Here is a 22,186-nt window from a genome sequence, read left to right on the forward strand (position 1 = left end):
TAAAACCTAAACCCAGCTGTCGCCAGGAGAGACACATCTCAGCTATTGACTGAAATGTTATATAAAGGATTGGATTAATTACTGTATAGTCTCTGAATAAAGCACCAGTGATATATTCAGTCATAATCATAGATGACTCATTTTCAGATGCTAATCATTATTTGATTATTAATTTCTAATTAATTAATTATTAAGTTGGAGGGAAGAGGGAATGTGAACGGCTGTCATGTTTCACAACCACATATCATTTATAATGAGATACCTGGCAAAACTAATCATCTTTGCTGTGTTTGCAATATATCCAGTTTCCCTTAATCGAGTTCTCATCTAAGTGTTGCTGTTTATAATTGGAACAGAAGAAACCTTTAACCAAACATGTTTAAAAACATGTTTTTATGACTCAGCACACGTTTCATGTAACCTTTAATCTTAAACTGTCAATAAGCATCTATCTCCAGTTTATGTAGGACTATGAATTGCACGGCATCTCTAATGTTTCTCGTGCCGTCATCTGGCGCCATCTAGTGGCTACAAATATATGGAGTCCTGTATGGTAATTTAGAGAACATCTAAAGTTTAGTTTTTTATGTTTCTCAGATAACATGGATTTTTATATTTATAAAATGAATAAAACAGCAGATTTCGTCTGAAAAACTATACAATATGACCAATAGCCTACCAATATCTTATTCAATATTGACAGTCTACTACATTATATTTTTATACATATAGCCATATTACTGAATGTATCGGATAGAACGAGATTAAAAAAACAAATAAAATAATAATAAATAATTATGTAATTACGTAATGTAAACCACCAAAATGTTTAGTTTACTAAATTATTCCGCTTCCCGCGCGAGGCGCGACTCCTCCAACTCCTACGTGGCGTCAGACACCTCGTAACCATAGATATTAGTTTAAAGAAACAATTATTTATTTGTTTTGGGACTGTGTTTAGGCTTTTGAAATTAGACCCTTCCTCTCATTTTAAATTTACAATTAATTTATTACTTTTTTAAAGAAAATTCCTTTCTTTTTTATTTTAAAGATATTGTAGATATATATTTCAATTCCTTACGGAATTCTAAAAATTCTGAAACGTAGAAGGAAGTACAAACCAGTAGAGGTGGAATGTGAGCCCACACCTGCATTTAGACAAGTTTCATTCAGGGTAACGTTAAACACATTTAAAATATAAATAGACTAGATCGATGTAATTGATACAGAAATTATGCGATACAATATCACACAATACATTATTATATCTATCATAACGCGTTAATTCTACGTTATAACCTTAATTCTAGCCATGCTGCGAGAGTTGGCAAAGCTAGAGTTAAAAGCTCGGTATCTGATGTCTCGTACCACGTGTTGTTTTGGCGCTTCACCGCGCGCGCATTTCGCTGACACCTAAACAAACCTGTCGTGATCGTGAAGATGGCTCGTTTTTATTGAATCGGTTGACGTTTTTAATCTACGGTTTTTATTCATTTGAACGGCAGGATTTCAGGTACAGTTAAACGTTCATTTTATTTTCCGTGTCTGCTTTCATTGCAGTGCACCTAGAGAGTCACTTGTACCAACATGGAAGTTCACTGCAATGTTATGTAATGTATTAGGGTCCTCAATAGGTTTCAATTCTGAGCCTATTAAAATACACTCCGAAAAAGGCTATATTATGCTATACTAGCATATATATGCTATAGACTCATTGGTGAATGGGGCTTTGGCGTATTTTGCTTTTGTTTACAAGGTCAGCGTGGTTTACATTTTGTCCTCTGAACGTTATTAAGTGCGTGGATGTTGCAGAATTTGGCATGGTCATTATAAATGTAAATATATTTATGTTAATATTTAAATGTTGTATATGTATAAATATACTTTTTTTATTTGGTCTGTCAATACAATTAATGATTTAATTCCTTGTGTTAGTGTCACATACATACATACATAGAGTCAAGACAGGTAACGTTACACCAACGTTAGAAGTTAAGTCCCACAAAACTATTAAAATGTAAATCAATAAAATAGAATTTAGTTCATAAATTGACTTGTTCATCATAGAAGATGTGTATTCAAGGCATTTTTATGAATTGCATTTCTGTGTGTTTTTGGTTAACTCTACAGTTCCAGTATAAAAAAGTTATGTTATTGATGCACTTACATTTGTTATTCTGTTTGTGGCTTGTTAGATTGTATTGCATCATTGTTGAAATAAACATCACTGTATTTCTTCCACTGACAGACGCTGTAGAGTAATGAAGTACATACTGGTGACCGGTGGTGTGATATCTGGCATTGGTAAAGGGATCATAGCCAGCAGTGTGGGCACTATACTCAAATCATGTGGCCTGCATGTCACTGCTATCAAAATCGACCCCTACATCAACATCGATGCAGGCACTTTCTCTCCCTATGAACATGGTAAGTGTAAACTACTTGAAAAGAGATTCACCTCATTTAGATTTTTTTTGTTGACGATACAGAAATATGAACTGCTACATGAGATGTTTGCTTTGGAACACATATAGGGCATAATTACTGATGGCTTTGACAGCTGTCTTTTGTTTATATCTGTGTCTACATGTCACATTCAATCTCTCTGACACTATGTTTACCAGGTGAGGTGTTTGTACTAGATGATGGCGGTGAGGTTGACTTGGATTTAGGGAATTACGAACGTTTTCTGGACATCCGGCTAACCAAGGATAACAATCTGACGACGGGGAAGATCTATCAGTCTGTTATAACCAAGGAGAGGAGAGGGGATTACTTGGGCAAAACTGTACAAGGTGAGTTACACAACAGTCATGAGGATTTTTGGAACATAAATATAAAATATTTATACAAGGAAACAGGATTACAGTATTTCTTATATGTGTTTGAGATGTACAAATATTCTTCCTTTTTATTTTAATACCATTCAGAAGTTTAGCATTGGTAAGATTTTTTAAATGTTTTTGAAAAGATGTATCTTTATGCTTAGCAAGACTGCATATATTTGATCAAATATACAGTAAAAACTGTAATATTGTGAAATATTATTACAATATATTAACATTTTCTATTTGTATATATTTTAAAATAGGGATGTCCCGATACCACTTTTTGCAGAACGAGTCCGATACCGATACTTTCATTTATGATACTCGCCGATACCGATACCGTAACCGATCCCAATTATTTAATCCAATTTTGATACTACAACAAAAACTACCAGCCTAATTAATGTGAATTTAAAACAAGTAAGCAGTCAGTAACAAAATAAGAGCAAACAATCAAATTACAAATAGGACAAATAAATACAATAGAACAAAGAAAGGCTACAAATGAAATAAACAGTGTTTTTAGAGTTTTTCAGGTATCTAACAGGTACAGAAATTTGAATAAAATAATTAAATGTGAAAAAAAGCATATTCATTACTGTATAAATTATATATAGATAGATATTTTTGTAAAGTTGAAAAGGGTAGCCTATTTAGTCAAGAGCAGTGAGTATTTCTTTGTCCTTTGTTTGATTAACATTAAAACAGAAGCAGGTTTATCAAACTGCTGCCCCTTTAAGACCGAACGCACGGACCGCATTTGAACATGGCTACGTTCATTTGATATACATAGGATATAACCGACTTTGTTTACTATAGGATACTCGCCAAGACGGGCGTTATTACTTAATTTTGTGTGAATTCGTCCGTACAAGTGCAAGACGTGAAAGACTATTTCAGGGTTCTCAAGTTTTATCAAAAGCTTGGAGTGAGATCACATGCGGTTAGGGGAGGAGCCCTAATGGAGCCCCGCCCCCGCCTGTCCCCGCCCGTCCCCGCCCCCCAATTTTACCCATTGTTCATAATTAACCAGCACAAATTGAAATTATAACAATTGGTAAATCTGATAAATGACAGAGCAATTCATCACATCAAATATACTATTTAATGTTATATTTCAAATTACAATACAAAAATATAACAAATTGCTCCAAACAGTTTGGAAAAACAAATCTTTTTGCATTTTGAATGTGTCTAGTCGAAATGGTATAATGATTTATTGTGTGGTGGGACATTGTGAACAAATGACATATTAGAGTATTAAGGTGTGTGTTTGTGTTTGTGTGTGTGTGTGTACACAAGAGCAGGGCTGGACTGGGACAAAAAATCGGCCCTGGCATTTTGGCCCAGACTGGCCCACTATATGATCATAAACACCACCCATCTTTGCACGCCCTTAAATATATGCATACCATCTCCTATTCCTTAAAACCACTAATGCCATGTAATGAGTGAGTATAGGAACGAGTGAGAGTTAACAGATGAAATAAGTAAAAATTTGACATTTCTTAATACAGTTGAGATACTCCACAGTGATGAATCCTAAAACAAGCTATAAGCTGCATTGGCATAGCAATACCCGTGTTTCTTACAGGATTTTTGGTAAAATTGTGGTGGGTGGAACTCGGTCCTTCTAGGGGGGGTTGGGGGCATGGCATGCCAATTAAACAAAGAAAAATGTAAACCTCTTTTAGTTCCAGTGTCTATTTACATTACACTACATAATAATGTTATAATATTAATCCAATGACAGTAATAGCCATATTTTGTAAAAACAAATGCACTAAAAAATAAAGGAAACTTTCATAATTAGATTTGTACCTATTTCTATACTTGAAAGAGATAAGCACATGATCTTTTATTTTGACGCAAACTGCATCAAGCTTTTATTTTGGCGGAAAACATGGTTTACAAACGCCTCTCATTAAATTTCTAGTGAATTGCAGTAATCGTCAACTATGCAGATGTGGAAATAATCTGTAACTGGGTTATGGGTTCCTACACTCATGACATGGCCTAAGCGTTTTGAAAGTAGTTCTGCTTACCGCGGACTCTACACTCTCTCATCTCTCTCCTGATCCAGATCCTCCTCACTATCATCATCATCACAGGAGCTGATGAAGGGCAGAAAACATACTGTATATTTTGACACAGTTTACAGTGTCTGCTTTAAGGGCCTGTTTCTATTGTTTCACGATATTTCTCTGCACATTCCTTGCGTTTCTTCTCCATCTCGCTGACTATTTTGACAGATACACACTGACACTGCTGCACGCTCGCTCACTCGTTTAAAGTTGTGATTGGGCCAGCCCAGTGTCAATCAAGGAAAGAGCCAATGGGCCGCTGATCTACGTGTTTCATGGGCTGGTCTGTCAGAAAAAAAAAAAACTAACGCTGACTTTTTTTGACCAATGCATTACACCAGCACAAACCCAGCGCGTTTGCGCGATGTTGTTGGTTACCTAGTAACGAACGTATGGTGCGTGTGCGTGTGCCTCGTACACAACGTTATATATAAAGCTTGCAGGACAACTTGGTTGGCATTGCCTTTTCAGCGTGAGAAATACATGGTGTGGCGTGTGAGCGTGTGAACTGGTTGAATTGCGTGTGTCTCACGGCCAATGCTTCAGAAATCATTGTAATATGACGATTTGGTGCTTAAGAAACATTTCTTATGTAACATTATAAATGTCTTTACTGTCAATAAAATTTTAATCAGTTTATTGCATCCTTGAGAAATAAAAGCTTTCATTTCTTTATAAAAAAGATTCTGACCCCGAACTTTGGAATGGTAGTGTATATATCAATATACAACAATTGCTTTTCTCATGAATAATTTGCTTCATAACAGATGTACTGTGATGTTTACTGTATCGTGAAGTATTTGATGGCACCAGCCTTAATCCTCCTCTGATTGTATTACAAAAGTTTAAACAAACATTGCTCACTATACCTGCTTCTTTGGAGATAACAATGGCATATTATGGTGTCACTAAGGTGAATAATTTTTTACAGTGGTACCACACATTACCGATGCTATACAGGAATGGGTCATGCGACAGGCTAAGGTCTCGGTGGACGATGACGGTATTGAACCAGAAGTCTGTGTTATTGAGGTATATCCATCTGTTTTATGCTGTACATTGAGAGGAAACAGTTAAAATTGTTGCTACTAAGGACAGTGCGACAGTTATTAAATGCAAAAGAAAAATCTGAATACATGGAAGAGTGTTCAATACAAAAAAGTAAATTTTTAAGTCCCCTATATTGTACTACTACTTAGGTTAGCTGGAATATTACATATCTTCAAGCTTTATGAAAAAAATGAAAAAATAATTGTATTTTACTTTTTTCCACAGCTTGGAGGTACAGTTGGAGATATTGAGAGTATGCCTTTTATTGAAGCTTTTAGACAGTTTCAGTTTAAAGTGAAACGGGAGAACTTTTGTAACATCCATGTCAGTCTGGTTCCTCAGGTAGGAAACAAGCTTACTTTTTTATATTTAAACCTTTGTGGTTAAAAAATAGTTTATTTGAGTTTGCAAAAAAAAAAGCAACTACTGTGGTATTTGGATGTATTTTCAGCCTAATTCAACAGGAGAACAGAAGACCAAACCCACACAGAACAGTGTCCGAGAGCTTCGTGGACTTGGCCTGTCACCTGATCTGGTCAGTCTTTACTCTTTATATGTTGTAAAGAGCCAATCCATGTCAAGTCACTCTAGTTCTGAGAATATAATTTTTTGTTTTGTTGCAGATTGTTTGTCGTTGCTCAACTCCATTGGACACTGCTGTCAAAGAGAAAATCTCCATGTTTTGCCATGTGGAACCTGAACAGGTGATCTGTGTACATGACGTGTCCTCCATCTACAGAGTACCTTTACTCCTGGAGGATCAGGGCATCGTTGACTACCTCTACCACAGGCTGGACTTTCCCATTGTGACGAGACCTCAAAAAATGCTCACAAAGTGGAAGGAGATGTCAGACAGGTTTGTACTGTTTGCATCCGCCTAACAGTCCCAAAAAACTGCAATCTTCTGACAATTCCAAGGTTGTTGCAGCTGTTTTGAGCGACCTGTGTTTTTGCTCCCTAGGTCTGACCGACTCCTGGAGCAAACCTCCATTGCTTTAGTTGGCAAGTACACCAAACTATCAGATTCTTATGCCTCTGTTATTAAAGCACTGGAGCACTCTGCCCTCGCCATCAACTATAAGCTAGAGGTCAAGGTAAGAAATGACAGCAACTAGTAGCAATATCCTGTGCTGTTATGATGGATGGGATAGTTTTGTTCCATTTGAGTGTGTCCTTATGAATTTTAGTTCATTCATGTTAATAATTTGCAGAAAAAGATTAACTTTGCTTACATTAAACATCTTACATATATTTGTTTGAATGTGTAAGTTTAATACTTGAAAATGGTACCTTATTTCAGTACATAGATTCAGCAGACCTGGAGCCGGCAGCGTTGCAGGAGGAGCCGGTTAAATACCATGAGGCCTGGCAGAAGCTCTGCAGTGCTGAGTGAGTGTGTTCTCAAAATACACTTGACAAATTGCTAGAAAATGATGCAACTAACAACATGTACTACTGTTCCAAAGTCTGAGGTCGGTTTTTAAATGCTTTTGAAAGAAGCCTCTTATGCTCACAAAGGCTGCTTTTATTTGATCAAAAATAAAAGTAGTAGTCAAGACTGACCAGATCAGGTGACAAGCCAAGTATAGTAATCAAGTCACCTTCATTTATATAGTGCTTTTAATAATATAGATAGTTTCAAAGCAGCTTTACAGTGGTAATAGGAAATTAAAGTAACAGATTGTTTTGGCTTTACAGCAGCTCTAGAATAATGTTATTGTCCAGCTAAAGTTAATTGATTGATTCCCTTCCGTTGCAAAGATCATTAGTTATTAACTTAGGGGCCGCTTACACGACACCGTTCTAACAGAAAACCATTAATGCGCTCCGGCCCACTCATTCGCACAACAACAGTGCCTGGTGGCTCAAGAATGCAAACCTTGTTTGCATGCGTTGAAAATTTTTGGAAAACGTTCACATCTCCGCGTAAACTTCAAAAATGCGAATATGTGAAAACGCAGACGGCATGCACATGCGTATAACGTGTTTAGTCTATAGGTATGCGCATTTGAATATATATGTGCACAGGCCTCAACAAATTACTTGTCTGGCCTTAAAAATTCCTAATACAGAATTTTGAAATATTACTACAATTTAAAATAATATACATATCATGTATTTAAAAATGTAATTGATTCATCATGTGATGGCAAAGCCATTACTCCAGTCTTCAGTGTTACATTATCCTTCAGAAATCATTCTAAAGGTGATTTGCTGCTCAAGAAACATTTCTTATTATCAATGTTGACAACAGTTGTGCTGCATATTATTTTTGTGGAAATATGGATAAATTTTTTCCCAGGATCTTTGATAAATAGAAAGTTCAAAAGTACAGCATTTATTTGAAATATAAATCTTTTGTAACATTATATGTGTCCTTATTGTCACATTTTATTTATTTAATGCATCATTGCTGAATAAAAGTATTAATTTCTTTTAAAAAAAACTCTTACCTACCTCAAACTTCTAAGTTCCATTCCGCTGATGTCATTTCAACTATATGGGCTCTTGGACTATGCTAACCAATTATCCAAAAGCTGTTTAGGCTTTGTTTTAAGCAAACTCTCACAATTCAATCAATACTCTATGAATGAAATCAGGTCCTGCTTTTACTACTTGTATTGTCATTAAATATAAAATGTCACATTATGGAAATAAAATTGTTTACATACTGCATTTCACTTTGATTTTAAATGTTGGTGTAATCTGTGAGAATACACTTGTGTGTAATAAGCAGACTTTGTTAAGGTTGTTAGTTTGAATATTTATTTATTTATTGAATGTATATTTGACTATTTCATTGTGCTGCTAGTGGGGTTCTTGTTCCTGGAGGCTTTGGTGTGCGAGGCACGGAGGGAAAAATCCAAGCCATTAACTGGGCAAGGAAACAAAAAAAGCCATTTTTAGGTAACAAATTATGTTCAGAAAGCTAGCGATTCAGTGCTAGTGACAAAATATGATATAATCACAGCAATCCTGTGGTTAAATTTGAAATCAACCCTGTTCTGCAGGTGTTTGTTTGGGCATGCAGCTGGCAGTGTGTGAATTTGCTCGTAATGTACTCGGCTGGGAAGGTAACAACACCTATACTAGATTTTCTGATATGTCTATTAAAGCAAACATTGCATATGCTTTTAAATGAATGTGTTTACATTTTTTATTTTAACTCTTTTTTTCCTAACAGATGCCAATTCTACAGAATTTGATCCTGAAACAAAACATCCAGTGGTAGGTGTTGGTTTGGTACTTCTGCACAATGATTCCTTTTTTTGCGTGGTGTGTTGAGATCTTTTTTTTAACCCAGGTGATTGAAATGCCTGAGCACAATCCTGGGCAGATGGGAGGAACCATGAGGTTAGGAAAAAGGCGTACCTTATTCAAAAACACCTCCAGTGTTCTCCGTAAGTTGTGATCTTTTGTGCCATTGTAAAATGTGAAGGTCACATATCACAAAAATAGAAACTGATAAATATGTTTACGTAATTTTGAATTTTGTTGTAGGAAAGCTGTACGGAGATGCTGAATATGTGGACGAAAGGCATCGGCATCGCTTTGAGGTTCACAATAGTAATAATTGCAAAAATTGTTAATCATTAATCCCATTAGCTCAATCAGTTCCTTTTGCATTTTCCCAGGTGAATCCAGAACTGAAGCACCACTTTGAGGATAGAGGCTTTCGATTTGTGGGTCAGGACCTGGAGGGAGAGCGGATGGAGATCATTGAACTTGAAGGTCAGTGCATGTCCAGTATCTGAACCTGTATGGAGAAGTTGTCAGTCAGTATTCGCTTCAGCTCGTTTCTTCTGTCACAGCAGATCAAACTTATTTTGTCGGAGTGCAGTACCACCCAGAATTCACTTCTCGCCCCATTAAACCCTCGCCTCCTTATTTTGGCCTTTTACTGGCAGCATCTGGGAAACTACAGAACTACCTACAGAAAGGATGCCGGCTCTCACCACGGTTTGTTGCCTAGTAAATTCTCTCATATCAGCTTAACTATTTAAAGTGGAGACAACTAGCATATAGATTGTCTCATTATCTTGTTTTCTCTTTTCTCTCTATCTCTCAGAGACGCATACAGTGACCGAAGTGGCAGTAGTTCACCAGACTCGGAGATATCTGAAATGAAATTTCCATCACTCTCTTAAAGGGAATATCCACATAATCGTAAAAAACATATATATGACATGAAATGATGAACTTGAATAAATGAATAAAAAAGGCTTGTGTCATTTTTAAGTGGTCTGTGTACAGTGATATACTTACAGTGAAATCATATGGGGCAAGACCAGAAGAAATATACACCAGAAGAATAGTACACAGCTTTAAAAGTATATTCAACAGAATTAAACATTGTGTCAATGTTTACACAGAGAAAACCAGTTAATACATTAATCTACCTTAAACGGTAATCCCACATCTGGAAAATATTTGGAAATTGACAGATCCAAAAAAACAAATGCAGTAGGCTGCTGTAAATTTAAATTTTATTTATTTATTTATTTATTTTACTATTACAAACGTGCTTTGGAAGAAAACTCTTATTTGTCCTCAGAGGAAGGGCTATTTATTTTCTAACTGTGCTTTTATTTTGTAAAACTCTATTACCTCAGATGATCTCGCGATATTTCGGCTGAGCTCCGTTCGCCAGAAGAGGCGCCTGTAGAAGGAACAACATCAAATTACATGGGCTTCTGAATAATTCCAATTTATAAATGTCGAAGATGGGAAGATAATACAAAATTATTTGGATCAGGTATCACACTACTTTACCATCTAACAGGATTACATGAAACCAAAGGAAAGCATCACGAGACGTGGATTGGCACCAATGTTTACTCGCTAGCTGCTAATATGTTGAGCTGAAGATGATCGGTGTTCGGTGATGAATAACAGCAACCACGAAGACATTCGGACAAAAAACAAGATTTATTTGCTAATTTGTATTGCTAAATCTATTAATAGCACCCTTACATCCCAGTTTGTCCAAATAGTTTAAGTTAATCATCTCAGAAGGCATCAGCAAAGCTAAAAAGCTAAAGTCGTTAGCCTGCAGGGCGAATGACAGTTCTGTGATGTTTTTCCTAGTGAGCACTGTGCACTGAGTAACGTTAGCTCTAAAAGCTCTTGGTTTTGTTAGTGAACCAAAAATAACATTTAAGATCGTTTATCTGTGGGATGCATTGACTCAACTCAATATAATCTCTTAATACCTTTTTTTTTTTTTGCAGCTGAATAGACCTCACGCTGGCTTTGAAGAGGCTCGTGACAGATATCTCTTGACTATCATAGTATGACCCAGTACCCTCCACAGGCTAGTCGCTCTAACTTCTACGCTGTTGTGAAAGCAGAAGCCTCTTCAACACCTCCCCTCTCCACCAACATGGCCAACAGCACCGTCGTCCCCGGCAAAGTTCCAGGCACCCCTGGACCTGCTGGAAGACTGAGTCCTGAAGGCACTCAGGTGAGACACTATAGCAGATCAAATGTATTAGATTCTTACTCCATTTGTATTCCTCATAACGTTTATGATCTAATATCTTCCCTTCAGGTGCTCAGCAAGAAGAAGCTGCAGGACCTTGTGCGTGAAATTGACCCTAATGAGCAGCTCGATGAGGATGTGGAGGAGGTACTTAATAATATGATGTATTATTAGTGATATTTTCATAATTGACAAGTCAGTAGGTTGACTGAACTACTCAGTCATAAGGAAGCGTTTTATAATAGTTAATTGTTCCATTTTGAAATGAGAAATGTCCCTTTATATCCACTGCTAAAATAAAAATTCGAAAAACAAAAAAGTTATATTTATTCATATCCATTTCCCATTTTTTCAGCTCAGTGCTTAGAATTATTTTATATTAGCATTGTAATACTTTTATTTAGCAAGGATGCATTAAATTGAACAAAAAATAACAGGAAAGACATTTACAAATGTTACAAAATATATGCTGTTCTTTTGAACTTTGCATTCATCGCAAAATGTAATGTATTATGATTTCTACAAAAATATTAAGCAGCACAACTGTTTTCAACATTGATAATAATAAGAAATGTTTCTTGAATGGCAAATCAGCATATAATGATTTCTAAAGGATCATGTGACACTGAAGACTGGAGTACAGTCTGCTTCTGCTTCACAGAAATAAATTACATTTTAAGATATATTAAAATGGACAACAGTTATTTCAAATTGTAATAATATTTAACACTATTGCTGTTTTTTATGGTATTTTTGATCCTATAAATAGAGCCTTGGTGAGCATAAGAGAAATAATAATCTTACCAACCCCTTATCTTCTGAATGGTAGTATGTATGTATATATATATATATATATATATATATATATATATATATATATATAAACACACACACACATATATTTGTGTGTGTGTTGGTGCTTTGCTGACAGACAGCAAAATGACTTGCTGTGACTGTCACTACACTGCTGTCTGTTGACCTGAGTCATTTCCCTTCAGATGCTCTTGCAGATTGCTGATGATTTCATTGAGAGCGTGGTGACTGCTGCATGCCAACTTGCACGACACAGGAAGTCAAATACTCTTGAAGTGAAAGATGTCCAGCTACACCTTGGTGAGGGTCTTGAATATACAGTTTCCAGTGGTTTAAGTGCCTTTTTAAAAATTGATTTAAAAAAAAAATAAAAAATTATTTTCATGCATCCGTTTACAATAAACTTAATGTTTTTCATGAATTTTCTTACTATAATAGTAATTTTATAGAAAATAAAGGTACAGCAAACATTATGTATCTTGTTAAATCAAGGCCAATTGCAGATTGTTTGAATGACTATCTACGGAATTGCATTAATATAGTCCATAATCTGTAATTGTTTTGAATTACAGAACGACAGTGGAACATGTGGATTCCTGGTTTTGGCTCAGATGAGATCCGACCGTATAAGAAAGCATGCACCACAGAAGCCCACAAACAGGTCAGCCATCGCTCTCATGCACTTAAACTGATCCCTCAAGATGATTTTGAAAAACAAATGACTTGCATACCTAAATGTCTATTTCTGTTCTTTCAGAGAATGGCATTGATCCGCAAAACAACCAAAAAGTAGCAAGATCGGAAGTACCAACAAACATTTTTTTCCCCTGGAAGTTTTGGAAGTGGATAGGGTTTGAACCTATACATGTTATGTTAATCAAAGAGGAAGAATGCATTGTACTATTTGCAGTACACTTCTTTTGACATTTCCCATTCAAAAGGTGTGCAGGAATTGACGTCATTTGTCTGTACAGTTCACTTTGTGTTAAATCACCATGTGAACATTTTGTTTGAGCACCTTGGTGCTATACTGGGGTTTTATTATATGATAGAATCTCACAGAGCTCTGTAAAAAAAAACATCAGATTTTTTTTATTTTTATTGTTTAATCCACAAACCACATTTTTATTCATATTACATGTTTAGTTGACCCATCATGCAGTCGCACAACTTCTGCTCAGCTGGCATTAGTAGCTATGCACAATTACAATCACCATATGTCTGATTTGTTTATAATGTTCGGTGTTGTAGAACTCGTCACTTAAGTAATATTAAGTATTATAGAGAAATCCTCAGTGTGTGACTTTCTAAAGGTAAACAGTCATTTTTACCAGAGTAATAAATACCACTTCCCCATGTAATTAATTGCATTGGAACTAGTGACATAATGCAGATGTTAATTGTTAGAGGGGGTTATATATGTGACGTGTGGGAAATGGTGCATAAACCCCACCTGTTGTGGGCAGATTTAAAAAAATAATTTGTGGAGTTAAACTGAGTATAAACTGAATTGTTTTGTTTTTTTTGGTTTTTGGCCGTGTATCACAGTGTTTTACAGTCTCCTGTTTTTCATGAATAAAAAACTTAATTGTGATTTATTCACAATGAACTCACTTGCATTGTGTTGGACTGACTTCATATCAGAAGTAATAACCAAGACAAACTGTTTCAGCAATGTGTCTAGACTGTGTCAGCTGTATATCTAAAATCTCCCTTTATCTTTGAAAGTCAAATATTAGTGAATCATTTACAAATCTACAGGATTAGCTCTTAAAAACCTTCGGAATGTCATGTAATTAAGGCAGCCCTTTCTGTATCAACTAAAACAAATCCATGTTTATGGAATTATGTGCTCATGTGCTAAAGTAATGTGGAAATAAAAACGATTTTTTCAACTGATGGAGTTGCACTGATGCCACACTAAAAACACGTTTATCCAAAGTTAAGCCTAGAAATATGAACAAACATTTGGAAATCAAATGTGCACGCGTGTAAATGACGTTAAGTGTTTCAGTGTGGTTTACAAAAGCTGAAATCTTGCAGAAAAGCATATATTATCCATGCCATGAGGAAAGATCTGTCTGTTCAAATTTAATACCTACAATCTTACATTTTAATGTCCTAGAGATTAGTTGTAGGTGTATTTGGCAATGTCAGACTGATCCATCCTATTTGAAGAACTGAACTCAAAGGTTGCGATATATTTTCAGTTAACAAGCACAGCTCTTGTTTTTCTCAGCAGCTTCATTGTTTTGTGTCTTCTGGGACATTTGGGCTGTAGGAGCTGAGCTCTTGACACCATCCCACCCCTCACGCAACTGGATCTCTCCACTTTTCAAGCCCTGGTAAACCCTTCGGGTCAAGAGTTCAAAGGCCTCTTTCACGTTGTGACCCGTTTTGGCCGAGGCCTCGATGTATGGCGCTCCCAATTGGCTTGCAAGCTTTTCTGCCTCGGTTCGGTTCACAGCTCGCTCTCTGGCCTTGTCCTGGTCACTCTTGTGTCCCACCAACACGAAGAGCACTGTGTAGGGCTGCACACGTTCTGACACCTCCGCGTGCCACTGCTGCACATTTTCGAAAGATTTGCGGTTGCCCAGATCGAATACCAGAAGACCTCCGACTGAGTTCCGGTAGTAGGAGCGAGTCACAGACCTGCAAATGTACCATAGTTGAAAGATCATTTTTTCCAGACCTTTGTACAATGATAATCAATCATGTATTTATACATTACATTAATTCTGGCTCCATTTTGGCCTCTTTACCAGCCAATCAATTCCCAAAAGAGAAAATCCAACATTTTTTTCTCATTGGATATTCTATATCATTCCAAAGGCCTTTTCAAGGAAAGTCAGTTCACTCTACTGCCATTTTTGCAATGCCTCCAGGCAGCTATTTCAGGCATGCAAGACCAACTCCTATCTACTTGAATGGGGAAATACTGAAATCTCAAAAACTGTTTGCCAAGTTAAAATTTAAATAACATCAAATCAGCAATAAAATCTGACATGAACTGCCCCATAAACATTGTTTCTTACCCTCAAATAGCATTAAAATAGCATTGGTCCCTCCAACGTGCATGGAAAGGTGCTCATCTCAGGACACTGTTTCTATGAGAACTGGAGCTTCAATTGGCAACTGGCCAATAGGTAAACTGGATGATAGTACTATTATGAGTGAACCATCTTGGTATATATAGAATCTTTGATCAATAAAATAACAGGGGTTTAAACACCCTTACAAGCCAATTCAGAGGTGGCTCTCACCTTTACAAGTCATCCATGTCATTTTTGCAGTGACATTTTTTTTTTTGATAACTCAAAGCAATATTTATTGTTAAATAAGTATTGTTAAAAGTGCCTCCTCCCCCTCATCACAAGGCTAGCCACCCATGAGACATTGGAATGACATGGGGGTGAGTAATTTCCTTTTTGGGTGAACTATCTCTTGAAAGTCATTTATGCATACCAGTGAACAGGCCCAACTCCAGCTCAAAGATGCTAGATGGGCTATAAACCTTTCCAGGTGGGCCAAACTGTTGCATGGGTGGGACAGTTAAGTGGGCCAAGCCCTATGGAGCCGCGCTTGGCAGTGAATCCATTTATAGTGTAGACTGAACACATACTTCCTGAAAGTATCATGAGAATACTTGCTGTCGTGATGAGTAATATGTTTCACAATTCTGTTTTACAGAAGCAAGGCAACTTCTTTAAACTGTTGACTAAACGTACAGAAGATACTTTGAGGGGAAAACAGTCCTTCTTCTATCGCCATTTGGACAATTGTGGATTGTTCACCTTAAAAGGGATACTCCACCCCAAAGTTAAATTTCTCTCTTATCATTTACTCACCTTCATGCAGTCCCAAGTGTATATGACTTTCTTCTGTAGAACACAAACTTTTTTTTTTCACAAAGATTTTTTTTTTTTTAAATACTCTGACTCTGTGAGTCTCAGGGATGCCCAACCCTGCTCCCAGAGGTCAACTGTCCTGTAAAATAACCCCCAATTAAAACACACCTGAACCAGCTAATCAAGGTCTTACTAGGCACACTACCAACTTCGAGGCAGGAGTGTTGAGGTAAGTTGGAACTAAACTCTGCATGACAGTGGCCCTCCAGGAGCAGGATTGGACATCCCTGATATAATGCAAGTTGACAGTTCAAAAACCACACAAAACGAACATGACGGTAATCCATACAGCACCTTTTTGATGAAGTAATGTTTTCTGAAGTGAAATGTTTGTGTGAGAAAATAATGTTTTATAAAAATTCTAACTACCATGGCTAGCTGTCATATATGTGTTTGCTTGACGTTAGTCTCGCGTAGCCAGACTTTCAGACTGATGGCAGAAGGTCTGGTCTCTATCACAGCTTTTCTTGGACAAGGACTGCCCACGAGGACGTTTCACTGACATGAAACACAACCAATCATAGTTTGTTTTGTTCCGCATCATTTTTAGGGGCGTGAAAATATAATGTCGATATCCCTGCAATAACAGACTGGCGTGCATCTATAAATTATTCATTCAAGAACGTTGTGCAAGTTTACTGCAACAATGGAGCCGCAAACTTCACATACTTTATTCCAGCGTTTAGTTGATCCTGATAAGCGCTCATTGTCACAGTTGTAAACATCTTCTTCCACGTGGGGTTTTGGCGTCACGGCATTTGGTTCCAGGCGAACTGTTAAAGAACGTGACACACGTGTCTCCCGAACATCCTGTAGAGTTCAACCAATCAGATCATGACTTCGAAATTCCTGAAGTGTTTCCAGAAACATGTGCCATATGCATCAAATGTTCAGCCATCGGTCCGTGGGCGTCGTGATGTCTGAGGCTGAGACTAGCTTGACGTAACGTGGAATTACAGAGGGCGCACAAGTGAACACACATAAAATATAAATGAAGCGTTGAAGCGATAGTTTATATTTTAAAAATATTAAAATATCAGTATTTTTCTCATTCAAACCAATCGTTTTTCTTCAGAAGACATTCGTTCCTCACTTGGGCTTGTATGGATTACCATCGTGTTTGTTTTGTGTGGTTTTTGAAGCGTCAAATTTTGGGTTACTATCCACTTGCATTATATAGACTCACAGAGATGGATACATTTTCCAAAAATCTCCATTTGTGTTCTACAGAATAATCTGGGACGGAGTCATTCAATTCATGGTAGAACTTTCAAAAGCTTGAATGTTTGGACTTACCTAAACCTCTCCTGACCAGCTGTATCCCAGAACTGCAGTTTGATCCTCACTCCAGGTTCGACCTCTAGGAAGTGTACATAGAAGTCTACTCCGACAGTCTGGTTGATGCACTCCAGAAACAGGTCTTCTGTGTATCGCTTCAACATGGATGACTTGCCCACCGTGGAGTCTCCTAGCATGATGATTCGAAACTGGTACTGCCACAACGTGAGATCCATGACTCACCGAGAGCTAAAACCAACGTGATAAATGAAAAGGCTAGAGTTCACTAAAAACTGTCACTCCACCAGGATCCTTGGATATTTGACCAGAGAACCCTTTACCTTAGAGTACTTGAAGTTCTCATGTTAAATATAGGTAGAAACAAACCCATAGTTCCTTAGGTTCCCCTGTGTTTTTCTGCAAAGAGCAGCATCTGTGTGAACGTTTTAGGGTTGGGAGTGTCTACTTGATCTGTTTCTTTAATCTCTGTTCATACTTGTTAGTGGGCAGGGTTTATGTGAGGGGCGGAGTTTATAAATACCAGCAGAAAGTTTGGAATTTCTCAAAGACTGGAGGGAATGAGCATGCAGTATCATATCAGGACAAGCCCAGCATTTCCTGTTGAGGCCAGCTAGTGGCATGCATCACATAAAAGCACATGTAATGAGCAAAAACATTTCAGCTAAGACTTTCTCAATAGGCCAACCATGAGAATGCTTCCACCCAGGTCATAACCTCTGAAGATGGCTGGAAGACTTCCAATGTCATGATGAAATCAAGCCCACAATAGGCTATTCCTCACCACCAGTGTGCATTACAGGTTAGTTTCCATTATTATGAGGCTTTCCAAACAGGAGGTGAACAACAATGGAACTGACTCCCTTGGGACACAGACAGACAGACAGACGATTTAGGCTGGTTTGTTTTCGGTTACGTTAGTTTAGTGGACTGCTTTATAACTCCAATGAGGCTTTAATTGTAGAACTATCAACAGTGTGTTACTGCTATCCGTTTTTGTATGTATTGAAACACAAAAAGCCACCGATAGGCCTAAGTGCACTTAAGAAACTTGGAAAGTAGTTTATACCAGGTTAGCAAGGGTGGGGATCCAGTGAAGCGAGAAAGCATACGTTTAAACAACACTCGTAATTTAGTTAGTCTAATAAACTTAAAAGTACTAAAATGGCCATTAAAACATGACAGTTTTACTCACGAGTCACGGCTCCTCATACTGCTGGAAATAATTTATTATTAAATTAATTTATGCATATTTTTTGTAGCGTTTCCTTCATTAAAACACCTTGTAATCACTGATCTATAGAGATCAGTGCTTGTAATGCATTTTTCTTGATGGCCGCTAGGGGACGCTCTTTCTCTATGACTATGATACTAAACATCCGTACAAAAAGAAAAAAAAAGAAGAAAAAAAAGATCATCCGTAAAAGAAAGTTCAAGCTTTACTGGGGCTCATGCTGACTGTGTTGTGTTTTCTGCTGTGTGTGTTTTCTGCTGTGTGATCTTGATGGGAAATCTGTGAAAAAAGTATTCAAACTTGGTAAAAGCTATGTACTACTAGGCTACATTCATCATAAAAGCAAAATCAAATTAGTCAAATATTTAATAAACAAACATGAATAAACAAAAAAGCTAAATAATAAATAAAAAACCTTGCACAAGTAAGCAAGCATGAAAAAGCACTTGAATTAAATGAACCTGTTAAATTAAGTATAGGAAAAAATATATGAAAATATGAAGATATTTTCTTGAAAATATACATTTTATACATATGAAAAAAAAAAGATATTTAAACATTTGTACCTCAAACATTTAAATATAGTAGATATCAGTTAAAGAACAATCAGAAATCAGTCACTGGCACTTGTAATTAAATATTGAATATGTCTTGCTTTTTTTTTTTTAAGTACATGATTACATTTGAAAGGCCATAAAATGGAAAACATGCAGTTTCATGTTGACTTCATTTGTTGTTTTCCGCTGGCTTATTTTTATGGATCTTGCCCCAGCTCTCATGCAAGCGCACCTCTCCACTCAGATAACCCTGATAAATGCGCCGGGTCAACAGTTCAAAAGCTTCTGCCACATTGTGGCCTGTTTTGGCAGAGGCTTCGATGTATGGCGCTCCCAATTCATTTGCAAACTCTTCCACCTCGTATTGATTCACCTCCCGCTCTTTTATGTCGCACTTGTGTCCCACAAGCATGAACACAGTGTACGGCGGCACAATATTGCACACCTCCTTGTGCCGATCCTTAATGTAATTGAAAGACTCCCGATTACCCAGGTCAAACACCAGCAGGCATCCGGCTGTACCAGAAAAGTAGCATTTGATAATACTCCTGGAAACAGAGTTCATAATGTTAAACAACCATTACATTGTACATTAAGTGCTACGTTTTTTTTGTGTTGATATATATATTAATATATAATATTATATATATATATATATATATATATATATATATATATATATATATATATATATATATATATATATATATATATATATATATATATATATATATATATATATATATATATATATATATATATATTATATACTGTAAATTATTGTACTAAAACATGAATTTTAGCTTGCCTATATGAGAATCCTCTTCAAAGTTAAATAGCTATTTCGTCATACCCTTTACTTTCTTTTAAGGGGTGGTAAAATGCCCTTTTCACAAGATGTAAAATAAGTCTCTGATGTCCCCAGAGTGTATATGTAAAGTTTTAGCTCAAAATACCCCACATATATTTTTATATAGCATGTTAAAATTGTTACTTTTTGAGGGTGAGCAAAAAACGCACCGTTTTGTGTCTGTTCCTTTAAATGCAAATGAGCTGCTGCTCTCGCACAGAGGGCAGAGCTTCAAAAGCTTGCGCTTACACAGACATGCACTGAAAATTTCAAAAACTTTTAGCCTTTTATGTTGAAACCGGATTCAGACAATGATGGAGAGACTCTAGAAGAAGTGACGACATGTAGAATGCAACAGGACATTTCTGAATGGTTAGTTGATGAATTTATGTGTAGTTATCTTCTAGTCATTGATTAGCATATTCTGTCTTGATAATCTTCAAGGGCCGGGGTTTATGTAAATTCTATGGTTGGTGATGTCACTAACCCGGAGGAATGTCGTTTAGTCCCTACCAGCCGTTTGTTGTAGTCCTTAAAAAGCGATTTCTTTAAAAGCAAATATCTCCCTTTGCTTTGAACTTTGAGCGTTGTAACTTTGCAGATGTTGTTAATGCTCAAACAGCAACATTACACACTAACTAAAGTTAGAAAAGTGAAATCATAATCAACCACCCCTTTAATAAATACAATTTATACATTCTAACACCTGAATGTTTAATTTAACCTTTCTTTTAGTGTAATGACAACAACACGTTTTTTTTTTTTTTTTTTAGATATACAGTTGGGCACCACTACCAACCACCTGATGAGCAACTGGACATCAATGATTCAGTAGTAATGTACATGCCACCGATCACAGCCAAATCCAAAATTTGTGTTGAGTTTGACTTACAGTATATGGGTATCAGTAACAAAAGGAATTTTCCTAAGCAGTCTCAGAGTAAAAATATAGATAAATATATATTGTATAGCCCTCCTTAATTTAATCTGAATTGCTTTCTTTGAGCATAAACAGGAAACAGATAATTTTGGGTAACACTTTACAATAAGGTTCATTTGTTAACATAAACTAAGAATGAAAAATACTTCTGCAGCATTTATTAATCTTAGTTAATATTAATTTTAGCATTTACTAACAGGCTACATTATTAAAATCAAAATGTGTATTTGTTAACATTAGTTAATGCACTGTAAACTAACATGATGAACAGCTGGATTTTTATTAACTAACAAAGATTAATAAATACTGTAACAAATGTATTGCTCATTGTTAGTTCATGTTAGTTAATACATTAACTAATGTAAACTAATGAACCTTATTGTAAAGTGTTGTGTTACCCAATTTTGTCAGTTCGGTTCATATTATTTTGGGCTTTAAAGAAAGAGGCTAAAAGAATTTTTGGAAAGCGTGAAGATGTTGTGTATTCTCACTGCTTACCAATACGATTCATGACCGGCTATATCGAAAATCTGTAGTTTCACTCTCACCCCAGGCTCCACTTCTAGGATGTGAATGCAGTAGGCCACTCCAATAGTACGACCTATTATCTCATACAGGCCCTCTTTGTAGCGCCTCAGCATACATGACTTTCCCACGTTGTTGTAACCGATCATGATCATTTTAAAACGGTACAGGCACTCAGTGTGACTCATGACTGCTGACACTGCTCCAGGATCCATAAAGATCTGACCAGAAAAACTGAGAACCCATCAAATTATAATTGATATTCAGATTTAAGTTTTAGATAGAGTTAAGTCTGCAATTCAAGTTTTAAATTTCAGGATCTGTACGTACTTGTTTTTGAACAGTTTTCCAGCTTGAATGTTGAAGGGGTTGGAATTTCTATTGTTGATTTGATGTAACCTTTTCCTGTTTATAGTAAGTTAGTTGTCCAACAGGTTCATATGATCATATGACACAGAAGTGGGAGGTATTTATGTAACAGGTCGGGTTTATACGAGTATAGGACGTATTTCTCAAACTCTGATGATAGCTGACAGAAGTTCATGATAAAATGAAAACTTTGTGTATGTGTGTGTGTGTATTATACAGTCATGTGAAAAAGAAAAGACACCCTATTGAA

The 22,186-nt window shown here is 36.4% G+C and overlaps 4 protein-coding genes across 6 annotated transcripts; 2 read left to right on the plus strand and 2 right to left on the minus strand.

Annotated features, from left to right (window-relative positions):
* Positions 1–1,335: 1,335 nt before the first annotated feature.
* On the plus strand, positions 1,336–10,205 carry ctps1b (CTP synthase 1b). Of its 2 annotated transcripts, none has more exons than XM_084089328.1 (17): positions 1,336–1,513; positions 2,249–2,427; positions 2,625–2,795; positions 5,844–5,944; positions 6,188–6,304; positions 6,414–6,497; positions 6,586–6,818; positions 6,924–7,056; positions 7,263–7,351; positions 8,775–8,869; positions 8,974–9,036; positions 9,147–9,190; positions 9,267–9,363; positions 9,464–9,519; positions 9,598–9,694; positions 9,778–9,922; positions 10,032–10,205. In XM_084089328.1, the coding sequence occupies exons 2-17, from the start codon at positions 2,262–2,264 to the stop codon at positions 10,108–10,110; spliced, it is 1,770 nt and encodes a 589-aa protein (XP_083945454.1). In that variant the 5' UTR covers positions 1,336–1,513; positions 2,249–2,261; the 3' UTR covers positions 10,111–10,205. The 2 variants fall into 2 exon arrangements, with proteins under 2 accessions (XP_083945454.1, XP_083945455.1); XM_084089329.1 differs by having other exon boundaries at positions 1,369–1,513; positions 9,775–9,922.
* A 369-nt stretch (positions 10,206–10,574) lies between these two features.
* taf12 (TAF12 RNA polymerase II, TATA box binding protein (TBP)-associated factor) lies at positions 10,575–13,870 on the plus strand. The gene is made up of 6 exons (XM_084089332.1): positions 10,575–10,718; positions 11,194–11,426; positions 11,514–11,591; positions 12,443–12,557; positions 12,830–12,918; positions 13,015–13,870. Exons 2-6 carry the CDS (start codon positions 11,256–11,258, stop codon positions 13,048–13,050), a joined length of 489 nt encoding a protein of 162 aa, XP_083945458.1. The 5' UTR covers positions 10,575–10,718; positions 11,194–11,255; the 3' UTR covers positions 13,051–13,870.
* On the minus strand, positions 13,344–17,916 carry rab42b (RAB42, member RAS oncogene family). Of its 2 annotated transcripts, XM_084089331.1 has the most exons (3): positions 17,785–17,910; positions 17,462–17,692; positions 13,344–14,909 (listed from the first exon to the last, which is right to left on the minus strand). In XM_084089331.1, the coding sequence occupies exons 2-3, from the start codon at positions 17,677–17,679 to the stop codon at positions 14,468–14,470; spliced, it is 660 nt and encodes a 219-aa protein (XP_083945457.1). In that variant the 5' UTR covers positions 17,680–17,692; positions 17,785–17,910; the 3' UTR covers positions 13,344–14,467. The 2 variants fall into 2 exon arrangements, with proteins under 2 accessions (XP_083945457.1, XP_083945456.1); XM_084089330.1 differs by having other exon boundaries at positions 17,462–17,916.
* Positions 17,917–18,879: 963 nt separating this feature from the next.
* Positions 18,880–21,974, minus strand: LOC311067806 (ras-related protein Rab-39B). The gene is made up of 3 exons (XM_084089934.1): positions 21,898–21,974; positions 21,541–21,801; positions 18,880–19,800 (listed from the first exon to the last, which is right to left on the minus strand). The coding sequence occupies exons 2-3, from the start codon at positions 21,780–21,782 to the stop codon at positions 19,422–19,424; spliced, it is 621 nt and encodes a 206-aa protein (XP_083946060.1). The 5' UTR covers positions 21,783–21,801; positions 21,898–21,974; the 3' UTR covers positions 18,880–19,421.
* Between the last annotated feature and the right edge of the window lie 212 nt (positions 21,975–22,186).

Source organism: Abramis brama (genome assembly GCF_963993115.1).
Source record: "Abramis brama genome assembly, chromosome: 17".
NCBI classification, from domain to species: Eukaryota; Metazoa; Chordata; class Actinopteri; order Cypriniformes; family Leuciscidae; genus Abramis; species Abramis brama.